The sequence below is a fragment of the Sciurus carolinensis genome, chromosome X, assembly GCF_902686445.1.
Source record: "Sciurus carolinensis chromosome X, mSciCar1.2, whole genome shotgun sequence".
Taxonomy (NCBI): Eukaryota; Metazoa; Chordata; class Mammalia; order Rodentia; family Sciuridae; genus Sciurus; species Sciurus carolinensis.
This window is the reverse complement of record NC_062232.1, coordinates 95,327,165-95,344,202: the sequence shown is the minus strand read 5'-3', so window position 1 is coordinate 95,344,202 and position 17,038 is coordinate 95,327,165. Positions and strand designations below refer to the sequence as shown.

The 17,038-nt window shown below is 34.3% G+C and overlaps 1 protein-coding gene across 1 annotated transcript in view; it reads right to left on the bottom strand.

Annotated features, from left to right (window-relative positions):
- Htr2c (5-hydroxytryptamine receptor 2C) overlaps positions 1-17,038 on the bottom strand; it is a 249,819-nt gene that overhangs the window by 108,244 nt on the left and 124,537 nt on the right. Inside the window, exons 3-4 of the mRNA XM_047536800.1 lie at positions 14,956-15,069; positions 10,522-10,835 (exon numbers count right to left, since the gene is read on the bottom strand). Of these exons, the coding sequence (XP_047392756.1) occupies positions 10,522-10,835; positions 14,956-14,990 (349 nt within the window). The 5' untranslated portion in view covers positions 14,991-15,069. The remainder of the gene's footprint in view (positions 1-10,521; positions 10,836-14,955; positions 15,070-17,038) is intronic.

Here is a 17,038-nt window from a genome sequence, read left to right as displayed (position 1 = left end):
TAAGGTCATCATTAAAGTATACAACTGAAAAAAAAAATTCTTCATATGATTACAAGGACAAAAATATTTTGAAGCATATTGTGAACTAAATACCTCAAAGACACACCAAGGCCTTAGACACCAAGACTACTTTCATTTCTGTCAATACCTGGAGGCCGATTTTTAAACCATCAGACTTACCTTCTTGGCGTTCTAGGGTACAACTTGACTTCGAATTTTCTTCCAATTTAGCTTCCATCCATGTCCTTTATGCTCCCAATAACCGCCCCCCCCCCGCCCCATTTTTTGGCAGTGCTAAGATCCTGGTGCATATCAAGCAACTGCTCATCCACTGAGCTATACTCCCAGTCCCTTTCCTGACTTTTTAAAAGTAAATCATGAGTATCAAAATGATATAATAAAAATACAAATGATGAGTGTTAGAATCAGCTAGATCCAGGTTCAAATCCTAATTCTCCTATCTGCTGGTCTCTTCATGTGACGTTGAGCAAGTCAGAGCCACTATGTAAGCCTCATGAGGCCAGGAATGTATTGTTACTATTTTGTATGCCAACCACAGTACCAGGAAGTGTGCTTGGTATACAGGAGGTGTTCAATAAATCTCTGCTCTACAATATCCTAACTATGTGACCTTCTATGAATTAATAACTCCATTCCTCTGTTCTATCATGTGTAAACTAAGGATGACAACAGAATCTAAATCTTAATGGTTTGTCAGAATTAAATGATTTCATACATGTAAAACAGTACCTGGCATATAGGATATACTCAACAAATATTATCTGTGATTATTGTAGCTTCCTGTAAGGCTCCATACACTTAATTATATGCTCTGCAACTTGCATAAAGAATTGTTTCTAGGGAGTGTCAATGAGCTGAATAACAAACCTTTTTATAATTAATTCACATAAACATATATTGGGTATATATTCTAATTTCTTTAAAATGATGGAAAACAACACATTAAGCATGATAGCTCAAGTATATGCACAATGACAGGATAACAGGATGTGATATGAAAGCCAGAAATTATTTGAACAATGACAGGATAAATATTACAAATTCAGTGTTTTCAAGTTTTAAGAGTTCATTGTGAGTTGAAATGCACGGATTCTGTGAATAAAAATATATATAACGAAATATCATGTAAAAGTAAGAAGTAGTTTGAGGTTGCATTCAATTTTTTATGAAAATAAACTTGGGGCCAGTAATAATTTTTTCTTAAATAATGTATGATTTGCTATCCTTTTGGGTAATGACTATAAATGCTTTCTTTGACATTTTATTTTTATTTGATATTTTATTTTCATTTGATATCTACAAATCCTCCTTGGTGAAGTGTCTGTTCAGATCTCTTGCTCATTTTTTATTAGGAGTTTATTTTTCTTGAGTTTTGAGACTTCTTTATTTATTCTAGATACAAATCCTCATTAGAAATGTTATCATGGAGTAGTCTCTACCATTCTGTGGTTTCCCTTTCATTGACTCAAATGTAATAAAAGAGCAAAAGTTTTTGATTTTGATGAAGTCCAATTTAGCCATTATTTTCATGGCTCATGGTTTGTGGTGACTTAGCTAAGAACTATTAGCCCAATCTGATATCATAAAGATTTTACCCTATGTTTTCTTCTTAAAAGTTTAGTAGTTTGTATTTTACATTCACCTCTATATTCCATTTTGAGCTAATTTTTAAGGTGTGAAATATGGATTGAGATTCATTTTTTACATATGGATTCATTTTTTACATATGATTTTAAGCAACATCTGTAGAAAAGACTACTTTCACCATTGAAATGACTTTGCCATATTTATCAATTCTGGATCTTCTATTCTGACCCATTCCTATATGCATTTACCTTTCCAAAATACCATTATTTTTGATTACTGTAGCTTGACTGTATGTCCTCAAAGGAAGTATTATAAATTCCCCAATTTTGTTTTTTCAAAATTGTTTTGACTATTACAGTTCCTGTGCCTTCCCACATAAATTTTAAATTAGCTTGTTTTTTACAAAATAGTGCTAGTATTTTTATTGAAACTGTGTTGAATCTACAGATCATTTGAGGGAGAATTGATATCTTAAGAATATTGATTTTTTTCCAATTCACGATCAGGGTATATCTCTCCGTTTATTTGGACCTTCTTTAGTTGATTTCTTCAGTGTTTTGGAGTTTTCAGTATATAATTCCATCACATATTTTGGTAGATTCACACCTAAGTTTTGCATGGACTTTGATTATATTAAAATAGTACTCTTTAATTTTGCTTCCAATTTCCTTTGCTAGTTTATAGAAACACAATTTGTGTATATGAGCATTGTATGCTAAGGTATGAGTTTAGGCAAGCTAACCTCACTTATTAGTTGTTCTAGTTATCTGTGAACACATTTTGCTGTCTTAAACTTTTTAAAATTTTTTATATTTTCTTCTGTTTTGCTATTGAGAACTTGCATATTTCTGTTAATTTCTATTAATTACTACATGGAATATTGTTACAGTAGCTGCTAAAGTTTTCGACTGATTATTCCAATATCTTGGTAATTTGAGTTTGGGATCTGTTGATAGTTATTTCCTTTAAGTATTTTTTCACATTTCCTGAATATTTTTTATGTCAAGCAATTTTAGGTTAGTTTATAGATGTTAGGTCCTGTTAAAATCCTTCCAAGAATACTGATTTTGTTAAATTGCTTGTTTTAGTTGGCAATGAATCCAGGTAGGTTTCAAATGAAAGTTCAGTCTTGCCTCTGTGGACAGGGGATTCACTGTCTTATCTATTTTCCTAACCTTGGCTGTGCTGCTTGAAACTGTCATGCCAACGAAGGCATGGTCTGAGACTTGGATGATTGTTCAAATATATTTAATTTTGTGAAGTGTTTCTATGCTTTCTTGGGGTCTGTTTTGTTTATGTATGTCAGAATTGACACTGGTACCTATTTAGGTTCTTACACAGAATTAAGGAAAACTTTCTTCAGCTTTCTACTCCACAGGATTCCCTCCCATAATTTTTGGCCCACAAAGGCCTCCTTTCCTGGTCCACTGGCCAAAAAGTAAGGTATCAGGTTTTCGTTTGTTTGTTTGTTTTCAAATATTTGTACATGTACTACCAAAGCATAGCTCTTTGATTAGAGTCTTCCCTCTGTTCAAAGCTAGGAGAAAAAAAAAAAAAAATGGAGGAAAAAGAGCTATTTCCCCTACATCAGGGAGACTACAGAGGCCCCTTTGTTAACTCGGTTCAGAAAGATTGGGTTTCTCTAAGAGTTTCAGTCACTCCTGAACAGCCAGCCATGTGACAGTCCTGCCCTCCAGGGAAGGCTACTGGAAAAAAGAGGGAGAAAAAATGGAAACCTCATTACCATATAAGTTACTTCTCTAAATTTTTATTTCTCTCCCTCTTTGCTATTTTGTTTTAGTTCTAGTAGTTGTTTTGATTTTTTCCAGAGTTATTGATTAAATACACCAGAAGAGACAGTCTTCAGCACACTTACTCTGTTTTTGTTGGCATTAGAGCTTACATTATCAACCTTAATTCTTGAACATTCCCAGATTTGTAGGGTTACTGCTAAGTTAGATCCTGTGTCTTTCTGAAATGTTCCTGTTACTCTGTGAGTACTTCCTTACTTTTTAGCTCAAAAGATGTTCTAGTCTGATGTTATAATCTTCCTGCCCCATTTCTGGAATTAGCCTTTTCTTCAAGGAGTCCCTGTTTCTGTTTGCGCTCATTCTATTTATGTAATGTTGTTCTATGCCCCACAGTGGAAAGAGCTAGGAAATAATTCAAAGTATGCATACATCTATACACACATATATGTATATTTATCTATCATCTATTATCATCAATACTATATAGCCCATTATTTCCTTTCCTCCTTTCAAATTTCTAACTCCCTTATGCAACAGAGACACACATGGCTTCTTTCATCGTTAATATGTTTGCATACTATAATTCCAGATCACACAAATAATCATTTCAGAATTTCTATTGTATACCACTGATAAAATCAAACAGTATTTAGAGTTTATTTTCAGTTTTCTTTATCTTTAAACTGAGTGTATACAATATGAATATTGTATTTTAAAGTTATTTGGATTAGGTTTTTTTGTACTGTTCATTTCAGTAGTTATGTTATTAATAGCAAATAGGGTTAGGTTCTTTTGATTCTGTTAACAATCTGTGTCAGTTAATAGAGAATTTCCTTATTCTTTCAAATAGTTTCATGGTACTCCATTACATATATTCTGGAATATACAGTCATATGGCACATAATGACATATGGATCAAGATGGACCACATATATAACGGGGGTCTCCTAAGACTGTATAGCCTACTGACGTATGGCTATCTTCGTTTGTATATGCTATGATGTTTCCATGATGAAATCTCTCCTGTGTCTCATTACTCAGAATGAGTCTCCATCATTAATCAATGCATAACATTAAGTAATCTCCTATGCATGGAACTTAGGTTGTTTCAAATATTTTGCAATTACAACGCTCATATGCATAACCCTATAGAGTTTGATATTATCAGAGGTTTGTTATCCAGAGTAAATTTATATAAGTTAGCTTGCTGGATTAAAATGCAAATGCATATGTAGTTTATTCAGCATTGCCTAATTAAACTTCATAATAGTTGCACCAATTGACATTACCACCAGCAATATGACAGTACCCATGTCCCAACAGCTTTGACATAGTGTAATATTAAGCTTTTCAAATTTTACCAATTTAGTAGGTTAAAAATGGGTATCACAGTATCATTTATTTTGCATTTCCTTTCTAATTACTGAAATTAAACACATTTGCTTCTACTTACAGATTAAATATATAAATGTGTGTATATATTCTAATAGTCACAAATATGTTTTTAAGAATATAAAATACAGTTTAAAGATCATGAATATACCTACTCATAGTTTTAGCTCATTTTTTTCTATTGAGTGTTGGACTTTCCTCTCAATTTTAAAGAATTCTTTATATATAAAGGGTATTAGCCCTTTATGATAAATGTAGCAAATATTTTCTGTGAGTTTGTTTTTGAACTTTGCTATTGTTAGTTTTGCCATGTATTATTGTTTTTATTGTTATTATTGCTATGTCGAAGATATCAATCTTTTACTATCTCTTTTTTTGTGGGGAGAGGTACCAGGGATTGAACTCAGGGGCACTCAACCACTGAGTCACATCGCCAGTCTTATTTTTTGATTTTTTAAATTTAGAGACAGGGTCTCACTGAGTTGCTTAGCACCTCACTTTTGCTGAGGCTGGCTTTAAACTTGTGATCCTCTTGCCTCAGCCTGGGGATCCTCTGGGATTACAAGCATGCGCCACTGCTCCAAGCTCAATTTCTTACTATCTCTTTTAGATGTGTTTTAATATTTTTCTTGGATGAGTTTTATACATTTTTTTCCTTGTAGTCTCTTTCATTCTATTTTATTTTCTAATCTATTTTATCTTCTATTTTTGCGATGCTGAGATCTAAACCAGGGTCTTGAACATACTAGGGAAGCACTCTACCATTGAGCTACACCCCGGCTCTTTTCTTGCTATTTTAAATGTGGTTTTCTTTAACTGGTTATTTTTGCATATTAATGTTACTGACTTTTGCATGATAATGTTACACCCTGTTATCTTATTGAATATCTTAGTTTTAGTAGTTTTATCCTTGATAACTTTATTTCTTCTGCTGACATTCTTCTGTTTCTTTCCATATCTAAAGGGGTCAATTTTGTTAAACTGAACTTCCCTGAGAAATTTATCTATGGTTTTGTTTTCAATTGATATGAATATAAACCTACAAAGTAATCTCATGATTTTAAAAATTAATTTTACTTCAATAGTTATTCCTGTCATTTCTTCTTTTATATATTTATGGTACTTCATTTTTCCTTGTTTAAATTGGCTAGAGATTTTCCATTTTGTTAAAATCTTATTTAAAAAGAACAGATTTGGTTTACTAATTAGATCTATTGTTCTTCTATTCTGTACCTAATAACTTATTATCTCTTTTTCCTTTTTCCCTTTTTCTGTCTTCTTTGCCTTTCTTTTAGTTCCTTTTGTAGATTTTATTTTGTAGTCATCCAATCTTTCTTGTACTATGATATCTAAAATCTCCCATTATTTTAATGTGTCTCTAAATGTATCCTTCCACCTTTGAATGTTTAATTTATAAAGACTACTGATGTGTTCTTGAATGCATAGATAATTCTTTTATTTTGTACTGGAGGTTGAACCCAGGGGTGCTCTGCCACTGAACTATATCCCCAGTCCTTGTTATTTTTTGAGACCTTGTCTCACTAAATTGCTGAGGCTGGCCTCCAACTTGCAATCCTCTTGCCTCAGCCTTCCCAGTCACTGGGATTACAAAATGGGTCACTGTCCCTGATAAATGCATAGATATTCTTAACTACTCTATATTTGGTATTATTGTGGCTTTTATTATTAATAGGCATCCTTTTTCATTCTTGTTGCTTTTATCATTTGAAATCTACTTTGTCAGACATGAATATTACAGTTTCTGTTTTCTTGTTACCATTTTACTGGCACACTTTTACCTACCCTTTTATTTTTAGCTGATACGAATTACTGCATTTTAAGGGTTTCTTTCCTTCTTTCTTTCTCTTTCTTTTTTTGGTAGCAAGGATTGAACTCAGGGGCACTCAACCACTGAGCCACATCCCCAGTCCTTTTTATATTTTATTTAGAGACAGGGTCTCACTGAGTTGCTTAGCACCTCACTAAGTTCAATTGCTCAGGGCCTCGCTTTTGCTGAGGCTGGCTTTGAACTTGTGATCCTCCTGCCTCAGCCTCCCAAGCCATGGGATTAGAGGCGTGTGCCACTGCACCCCCCTTAAGGGTTTCTTTTATAAAAAGAATATGGTTGGTTCTTTCTTTTTAAGCCAAATTGAAAATATGCTCTTTTTAATAGTGTGCTAAGTTCATTCAAGTTTATTTGTTGTCATTAATGATAAGTTTGATTTCAACTTTATCATATTATATCATTTTATAATGTAAAATGCATTGTTTTATTTTCTTCTGTTCCTTTCTCTAGTTGATTGGTTTTGACTCATATTATTAATTATGTTTCTTTGGATATTTAGGAAGGTTTGTATTTTGTTTCCAGTGATTAACTTTGTATTTATATCATGTTTAATTACCTTCTACCAATGCTTTCTTATCAATTAATTCTATTCCTTGGTTTGTAAGATTTTCTTATGGCATTATTTATCTTCAACTTTTTTTAATTAGAAAATTAATTCTATTTTTAGTTTTCAGGCTTACTACTTTAAGGTACTTTCTAATACCTTAACATGGTCATTTGAAGTATCTTATTATAGTTTCCTTTTGTTTGACAATTCTTTATTAGTAGACATTTTCATCAAATGTCTTCATTTGTTTCCCATATTCTAATTTCTTTTTTAAAAATAGAAACTATAGTATAGATGGATATTGGCTATATCTTCCAACTTCTTTGAAGATGACTGGCAACTTGTGGGTAGTTTCCTAGATTTCAAGCTAAAAGAACATCTTTTTCTCTCAAGTTATCAAAGTGTGGTTTGTTTACCGGAGGGCTTTGAGAGTGAGAGACCATAGTGGGAGATATTTTTTTGTTTTGAAAGATAAAAAGAAATTTTCAAGACTGCTGTCTTGAGACTTATGGACACTTCAAAGTCCCTTACCTAAAGTCTTATATTTGAGAGAAACTTTTCAGTAGTTTCATATCTAGAACAGACTTTCTTTTTATCTTTCTTTCTCTTTCTTTAGAAAAAGGAAAAAAGTTTTATTGCTTTGCTGCAAAAGAGAAACACAGGGGGCCAGGTGTGGTGGCGCAGGCTGTAATCCCAGCAGCTCTGGAGGCTGAGGCAGGAGGATCTCGAGTTCAAATCCAGCCTCAGCAAAAGTGAGGTGCTAAGCAACTCAGTGAGACCCTGTCTCTAAATAAAATACAAAATAGGGCTGGGGATGTGGCTCAGTGGTCGAGTGAACCTGAGTTCAATCCCTGGTACCAAAAAAAAAAAAAAAAAAAATAGAGAGAGAGAGAAACACAGGGACACAGGGGATTCCTTTTCTAAAGACTGTGATTCTACCAATCAGGGGGAATAGAAGATTTTTAAAAAGGTGATTCAAAGGCTACACTCCCTGGGTTCTCTGTTGTTAATTTGGGAGATAGTAATTTCTGAGATCTTCTCAGTCATCCCCAAGTCTGAATCACTTAGTTCCTCTGGTGGGTGTGACCTCAGGACAGATAACTCTGCCTAGGATGGGGAAGAAAGGTAATCCTGTTTCCCATGAGATTAGGGAGGAGCAGGGAGAGAGGAAGAGGAAGCAACATGTTTATTTTAAGAATAAGTCCCAGCGGCAGAGCATGAAGCGGACACTGTCACATTTCCTCACTGTGAGTTTCTACGTTCCCTTTCTATAGAAAAATGGACAACTAACGTCTCCAAGCTGCTTCCTGCTGAGAAAGGCTGGAGTTGGGGGAAGTCCCTTTTTTCTGTCAGGTGGGGCATGGACAGTTAGGAACAGACTTTATAACAGTGATTTTATATCAACCTTAGGCTTCCCAGTAGCTTTCCTTTAGCCTCTGTCACCCAGTTTTTCCTGGAATGGTCCTCCCCTATACAATATCCTGCAGTAGGACACGAAAATGTAGCTCAGTGTGATTTCTTGCCTGTTTTTGTACTTAAAGATAGTTAAAAATTGGATAGTTCTCCGAATTTGGTGGTGGCGCTATGTACTTTTATTTGTTCTTGCTGTTCTTTATGGCTTTTGGAGGGGGGGGGGGGCGGCAGGTAGATGTGTTATGAGATTTGGATTTGGGTTAATGTCATTATTTGGCTTTCCACATATTTTTTTAAGGGAGAAATTTGCAAAATGGAACAGACACCATAGGACAAAGTCTACCTTTTAAATCACAGTTTTGCTTCATTCCCATCACCTTTTCTCACTTCATTTTGGAGCTATAGAGTGGAAAAAATGCCCACTGAGCAGGTCAAACAGTGATGCTTTGAAGATAATGCATTATTGAAATAGTAAAGATAAGAAAAGCCTATTTTCCAAGAATACTTTATAAAATACCTATTAAGAAAATGCATTTCCGCTCTATATTCTGTGTATTTAGAACAAGCTAATTCAACTTTAAGTTTCACAAAAGATGATTTTCTAGGTCCACCGAACTTCCTTTTTAGGATTCGAGAACTTTCAATAATATTCTTTCTACTCTAGTTCCTTTAGAAACTCCAGGGAACTGGAAGTCTGTTTTACTCCGTTGGAAGATGAACATATCAGCAATTAAATTCAAACTGGGCTCTCCAACTTTTTAGTAAAGGTATTTATAGAGAACTGAGCACAGTGGTGTGCTCCTAGGGTCCCAGCTACAGAGGAGGCTGAGGCAGAAGCAGGATCCCTTCTGGCCAAGGGACTCAAGGCCATTCTGGACAACAGAGCAAGATCCTATCTTTAAAAAAATATATATATTTTTTTCATTTAAAAAACACTTGTAGAATTGTATGTAATTTTGATTATTTATTGTCAATATTAGCCAAGCCAGGAGAGGTGGTGCACACCTGTAATCCCACAGGGAGGATCACAGTTTGAGGCCAGCCTGGGCAACTTAGCAAGACCCTGTTTCAAAATAAAAAATAAGAAAAGACTGGGAATGTAGTTCAGTGGTACAATGTCCTTGGGTGCAGTATCAAAAATAAATGTTAGCCAAAGAACAAAATTTAGGTTTAAACGAACACAACAAAGAGCAGAAGAATCAAAAGAAAAATTTGAAACCTCTCTACAATCAACACACTAAATACCCAATGCCTGAATCTTTATGGTGATGATGTGAACTTATACCTATATACTTAGTAAATAATTTTGTTACCCTTGTCTGCTTGTACAAACATAAAGTATAGACTTCATGAAGAAGAATAACAACTATTGTTAAATAACCATTTGGGACTAACCATTTGGTCTGTCTACACTTAAAAAGATCACTCAGATAAACAGGGAAGCTTGGTGGTAGAACACTTGCTTAGCAGACCCCAGGCGCTCAGTTCTAGCCCCAGCATTGCCAAAAAAAAAGATTACTTAAAGTATATTTTTAAAAGATGAGCTTGTTTTTCTTTTCTTTTTTATCAAAGATGGTACTTACAGTTCGGGTACTGTCCAAAGCACAGGTGTGGAAGATATTTGTCACCGCCCCACTGTGTACATTGTAAGGCAAATACACATTCATATTTACAAATGACACTGAAGAATAGAGCATCTATGTATAATTTTACCATGTTATAAAATGTCTGTTTTGTTTTTTGGAGACTCTACTACTGATTTAATAAAACTAAAGACACACAACCAATTCCTTTTGTCAGGCAATTTGCCTTTCTCTTCATTTTCCAAATGCCACAGGTAAAATAAATTACTATATCAGTGTATACTATGCTACTTGACACAAATTTACACTATTAGATTTAAAAACTAATAGATCAAGAAACTAATTTTAATTAGATTAAAAACCTAATAGAAACGTACTTACCATAAAGGATTGCAAGCAGAGACAGTGGCATGACAAGTAGTCCCACTAGCATATCAGCAATGGCTAGGGACATTAAGAAGTAATTGGTGGCATTGTGCAGTTTCTTTTCCATGCTAACTGCCATGATAACGAGGATGTTGCCACCTATTGTCATGATTATTATTACGACGATTGAAAGTGCTGGCCAGTTTTGTACCCCGTCTGGGAATTTAAAGCGTCCACCATCGGAGGTATTGAAAATGTCAGTTACTATAGCAGCTACTGGACTCACAGAAATATCAAATTGCCAAACCAGTAGGCCAACCAGGTGCACACTGAAAATTAAGGAGAGAAAACCCCAATCAGTACATATTGTATTGCTTATATATGGATTACCTATATATAATATTTATACTCTAAAATAATACATATGCTTATATGTATAGCTTATATATATGTGTGTGTGTATATATATATATTACTTAAACAAAACAGTTGATTCTCCTTCACCATCCATGATGATGAAGAGTTCTACTCTCCTAATGAAGCCTCTATTTCTTTCTATTCAAAGGATAGTTTTACTGAGTGACTATTGAGTTAGGCACTTTGTTTACCAAAATACATATAGATAGTTCCTTTGATTTCTTATAACAACCATATGAGCTCAGTACTGATATAAATCCATTATGTAGATGAGAAGACTGAAGTTAAAAGAGGTTAAGTAACTTTTTCAAGCCAATTCAGCCAGTAAACAGCAGGGCCAGGGCCCACTGTAAGGTCTTACTGATTTCAAAGACTTTTTAAACTTTTACTGAAATCCAAAACCATAATATTGTTTGCTTTGTAGTGATGATTTACTCTTTATATTTTGTGAAATTAATTTTTTTGAGATAGTCTTTTAGACAGCTGGTAAGAGAATGAAGGGAGATTTTTTTATAGGGTCCTGTAACCGACAAGAAAATTAGAAGTTGCCTTCTTTTGATCCAAAGCTAAGAAGGAATAAGTTGCCATCAGATCAACTTCAGGAAGGTGTTCGAAAGAGACACAGTAAGTGGGTGGCACAGGTCTGTAATCCCAGTGATTTAAGAGGCTAAGGCAGGAAGATTGTTAAATTTGAGGACAGCCTCAGCAACTTGGTGAAACTCTGTCTCAAAATAAGAAATAAAAAAGGGCTGGGGGTGTAGCTAAGTGTAAAGTATCCCTGTGTTCAATCTCTAGTAAAGAAAGAAAGAAGAAAGGAGATAGCAAAGTGGGTTTTGACAATAGTACATGTTGATTTCTTTTTAGAACTCTCCCTATCCGCTCACATTTGCAAAATGACTATGTTGGTCAACAATCTGATCATATCCAAACTACTTACCCATGCACATGTGATTGTTGACCAACATACAGTTCAGGCAATCCAGGCCAGCATGGGTAACACAGCGAGATGCGGTCTCTTTTAAAAAATGTGTGTTATAAACTGTGATTGATATAAATTAAAAATTATCAAAATGGACCAAATAAATCAAAGGAAGTTATTTGCTGTCAGCTTTGGTTACTCTGTCACCATATTTGGAATGTGGCCAATGTCCTGGTCATATGACCTCCAGGATTTTTTTTGACCAGTCACTTAACCTTTCAAAATATCAGTTTCCTCGTCTGTACAAGGATGATCTATATCACACGGTTGTTGTGAAAATTAAATGACATAATATATGTAAAGTCCTGAAAACACTACCCAAGTCACAACAGGACCTCAGTAAACATTAAGGCTTACCTTGTTCCTGCTTTCAAAGTGGGATTTTTGTTTTTGTTTTTGTTGGTTCTGGGGATTGAACCCAGGGCATTGCACATACTAACCCTACATTCCACTACTGAGCTATACCTCCTGCCTGCCTTCAAACTTGAAACTATTTTATGATTGCTATATGCCAACTCGTGTATTTCAAAATATGCCAAAAATTTGTCCTTATTTTATTTCAAGATGACATCTATCTATGCAGAGCTGGTCTCAGATGGTTTTTATTTATTTTATCATCCTATTGTATTGTGTTTTGGTGCTTGAGAATTGAACCCAGGAATTTGTGTATGCTATAAGCACGCATTCTACCAGTTAGCGACACCACCAGTCCATTTAGGCAGTGATTTTAAATCCAGTGTCTTTTTCATGATCTTTTCTGGCCTAGCCAATGAAATACCAGCCCTACTGAATTAAATTTTTTTTCTCATGTCAATTAGCTGATGATCATCTCAAGTACTCTCATGTGACACTGTGCTCAAATAATATGTTGCATCTTCAGTGTTCAGTTGTAGAACCACAAATATATTTATCCTGAAACCCAGGAGAATAAGGTCCTAGGAAAATATGAAGTCCAACTTCAAATATTCTGTCAATTTTAAAAAACATCTAAATATTTTCACGTCTCTAAAAATGGTAGAGGAATATAGGACACAATTGAACATGAAAAAACCACATTCAATTATGAATTTTGTAATCGGAGTATCTTAGAATTAGGGGTTGAAAAACACTTCAAGTAGTTATCTTGCCTATCTCTACTGATCAGAAATATTTTTTTTTTATATTAAAGAGTCCATGAAAGAAATACTGAATTACTGAGAAGTCTTATAGAATTTAAATATATCTGGTGTACATTGCAAAATAAATTGATGGTGCTGGGATAGATTTTGAAAGAACATTTACTTCAGTTTCCTGGTTTCAATTAAATTCAGTTTAATAAAATCTTATCGAGCACCATTTATGGTCAAGGTTTTATGACTTTTGTTGCACTTCAATCCTGTTTCTACAGTTTTCTAATCAAGAATTGGCTTTATTATAATTAAACCTAATTTTTAATACTTATGTGCTCAGTGAAATATATAAAGTCCTTTTGCAAAGAAGGAATAATTTAGGTTTTGTTCTTTCGGCTTACGCGAAGTGTTATTAAGCTCACAGGAATCTCATAAAATATGTATTCAACATCATAATTTCTCTCTGAACAATGCAAATAATTTACTCATTGCTACTAAAATTTTAATGAAAAATATAATTTTACACTTAATAGATAAAACGATAATTTCTAAGTCTGAATACACTTTAAATCTACTGAGCTTCTGCATGACATATGATAATGGACATTAGTACCAGAGATGAATGGTCTCCCATTTCTCTCAAGAGAACAGAAAAAATTGAATATGAATTCTTTAATTTCATAGTAGAATACCTTTAAGGCGGCCCTACATAGTATATGGGCCAATGTCTAGATACTCAGTTGGCATAGACTCAGAAAGGAGGAACATTTGCCCTTTCATTTTCCCATACCTTTTTTTTTTTTTAAGGGATTAAACCCAGGGGCGCTTAACTTCTTTTTTCCTCTTCTTTATCATTGTTCTTCACCTTTTCCTTTCTCTATGGTATGCTATCATTCTCTTTGAATCATGCATACTTGAGACTATCATCACTACAATGCCATCTGAGATGGGCTACAGTGACCATATTCCGGAGTATCTATGCTGATGCTTTTTATATTATATTGTAAACTTTTCCTGCAGGGAACTCTTTCACGGGAATCACAAAGGAGATTATGTAGGCACCAGGAGATTTGGAGCTTCTCAGAATTGACACAGCTTTGGATCTCTTTTTCTGTGCCACATTCCTCAAAGAGTAGATTTGGATTAGATGAAATTTAGAATGGCTTTGTTCTTGAATCTGATTCTTCACTTGCCCCTTTTATGTTGTATTTTATTTACTTCATTGGTGGGTGATTATATCAAGAATTCCCTGGATGGCACTGTTTTCCTCTGTCCAGCTACATCCCCCCAACCTTAATCCTAACTTCTGATCTTTATTTTTGCAGTCTTTTTTTGGTGGCGGGGGAGGTACTGGGGATTAAACTCAGGGACACTCAACCACTGAGCCACATCCCCAACCCTATTTTGTATTTTATTTAGAGACAGAGTCTCACTGAGTTGTTTAGTGCTTCGCTGTTGCTGAGGCTGGCTTTGAACTCACCATCCTCCTGTCTCAGTCTCCCAGCCCCTGGGATTACAGGCATGTGCTACCACACCCAGCTATTTTTGCAGCCTTATTTTTCACAAAATCAAAGACTTATAAAGGCTTTGTATTCTCTTGACTGCTTAGTTCATGCAGGAAGAAAAGGGAAAGAACCTTCCTCCTTTCTGAGTTTTACCCATGGAGAAAGCAACCATGAGACTTGGGATAATTTGAATTGAGGGTATCATCACCATATTATTTGTTTGACAACATGAGCATTAATGTTTAATTAGAATCCAATTAGTCTTTCCCCATTATTTTTAAACAGGAAACATCCATAATATTAATCTTTTGGTGTACAAGTCATTTACACACATTGAGTCAGATATTGCTGAGTAATCACACAGAAGCATTTTTAACATCTTTAAGAAAGTTGTCATAAGAGTTACTTTTACTAAAATAATAAGAAATAGCATCCTTACAGGAACGAATGCACCGCGTTCCTCAGGTTCACCATGATTGCTTCGGTCTTTAGCAACCACAGTTTAAAATTGAGGAGAAGAAACTAAAAGATTGGATTTACCATCTTCTCCTTTCTGGGGAGAGAAAAGAAAAAAAAAAGAAAAAGAAAATTAGTTAAAAGTCCAAAGAACTTGTACAACAACCTATTAAATAATTTTAAATATACTTATTAGTGATAAGAAACAGTCAATACTTAATTTAGGAAATAGGTAAGCATGTTATATTAGAAGCCATAAAGAATGCAAAAGAGCAGATTTTTTTCTTTTTACCTTTATACAACCATCACGGTTTTCCTAAAATTTCTTGTGTAAACTTTATTTATATGGGGCTCTATTAAATCTTCTTGTTAGAGTACATAGTTTCAAATCAATGTCTTGAGAAATCATTAAGAACATATCCTTGATTTGCAAAACAAGGAGAATGTATGATCTCATAATTAATTAACACGCCTGAAATGAAAAGGTTTTGTGTTATAATAACATGGAAAACTAAAACAAATTTTGAGAGTTTTTATAAAGTAAACACATTTCATACAATATTTCTAGTTTTCTTTTTCTTGAAAGGGAAGCATTCTGCATTCACATAGAAAGTTCTATTTATACTTTTGCATTAACCATCAATGCTCTCCAGAGGGCAGCAACAACAGGTTTATGCCAAAATAAACAAATTCATCAAGTTTGCTATATTAAATACAGCAACAACCCTATGCACTAAATAGTAGCCAGAAGTTAGTACGTTACCAACAGAGCATATGGAGTAACATTGAAAATTGCAAACAAAGGGTCAGTTGCACTAATGATTGAAAAAAATCCCTAGTTCTTTTGTGGATTATGAATACAGGACCAATGTAACTCCACATCACGTACAACCACAAGAATGGGAAGTCATACACTATGTATGTATGATACGTCAAAATACATTCTACTGTCATGTAAAACTAAAAAGAACAAATAAAAAATTTAATTTTTTTTTTAGTTGTAAATGGACATAATACCTTTATTTTTATGTGGTGCTGAGGCTCGAACCCAATGCCTCACACATGCTAGGCAAGTGCTCTACCACTGAGCTACAGCTCCAGTTCAAGCAAAAATTATTTTTAAAAATATGATAATACATCTTCCAAGGTAACCAAGAAAGAAACATGAAATTCAAATGATTTATCAAAGAATTTCTTATAGGCTATTTTCAAAGTTATTTGTTGTAGCATACAATCCAACTGAATAGGTACACAGTGACTTATTCATCACCTACTCACTACATTTGGTACGTGAAAGTGTTGGTCAAGAGTGGACCAGAAGCAAATTTTCTGAGCATCTCTAGTGCTCTCCTTGTGAAAATACATCCTTACAGAGTGGAACCTGTCACTATCCATTTTTACCTCCACATCGAAGAAATACACAGTGTGAATTCTAGTGACTAACATGGAGACGCTTTGGTTTTTCTGTTTAGAGATTTCCAACTGGGAATAGTGTAGTTAAATCTCTGTTCTCTATTTTGTCTTTTCTCTGTTTTCTATTTAGGATTTTGATTACACTCTCTTCCCACACCAAACATCTAACTATATTTCTTTCTGGGATTATAAAGCTATTCTAAGAGTCAGGACTGTGATGCTAAATTTGCAAGCACTCAGCTGTCAATGAGAAGAATTTGGGGGTATGTGTGTGTGAAAGAGAGAGAGAGAGTTGAATACTGAGAAAGTGGTGTAACTGAAAATTGTCCATTTTGTCTAGTTTGTAATCTGTCTTGATAATCTTTCTTTGGTGTTTTCTAGCTCCTTTCAGAAATTTGGAAGTAAAATTTCACTAGAACAAACTGCATCTCCCTATGTTTCCCATCTCATTTAAAGAGCACTGTTTTTCTAATGACTAGCTATCGACATAATGTTTTCTCTCAACCTTCACTTTTCAGTTCTATCAGTACTAGGACACAGAAATCTATCTCAAAATCATCCCTTAGTACAGTAAATATATAAAATATGGCCTCCCAGTATTTAAGAACTCAATGTGTTTTGTGGAAGAGAGTGATATCAGTCAGACTGTTAGG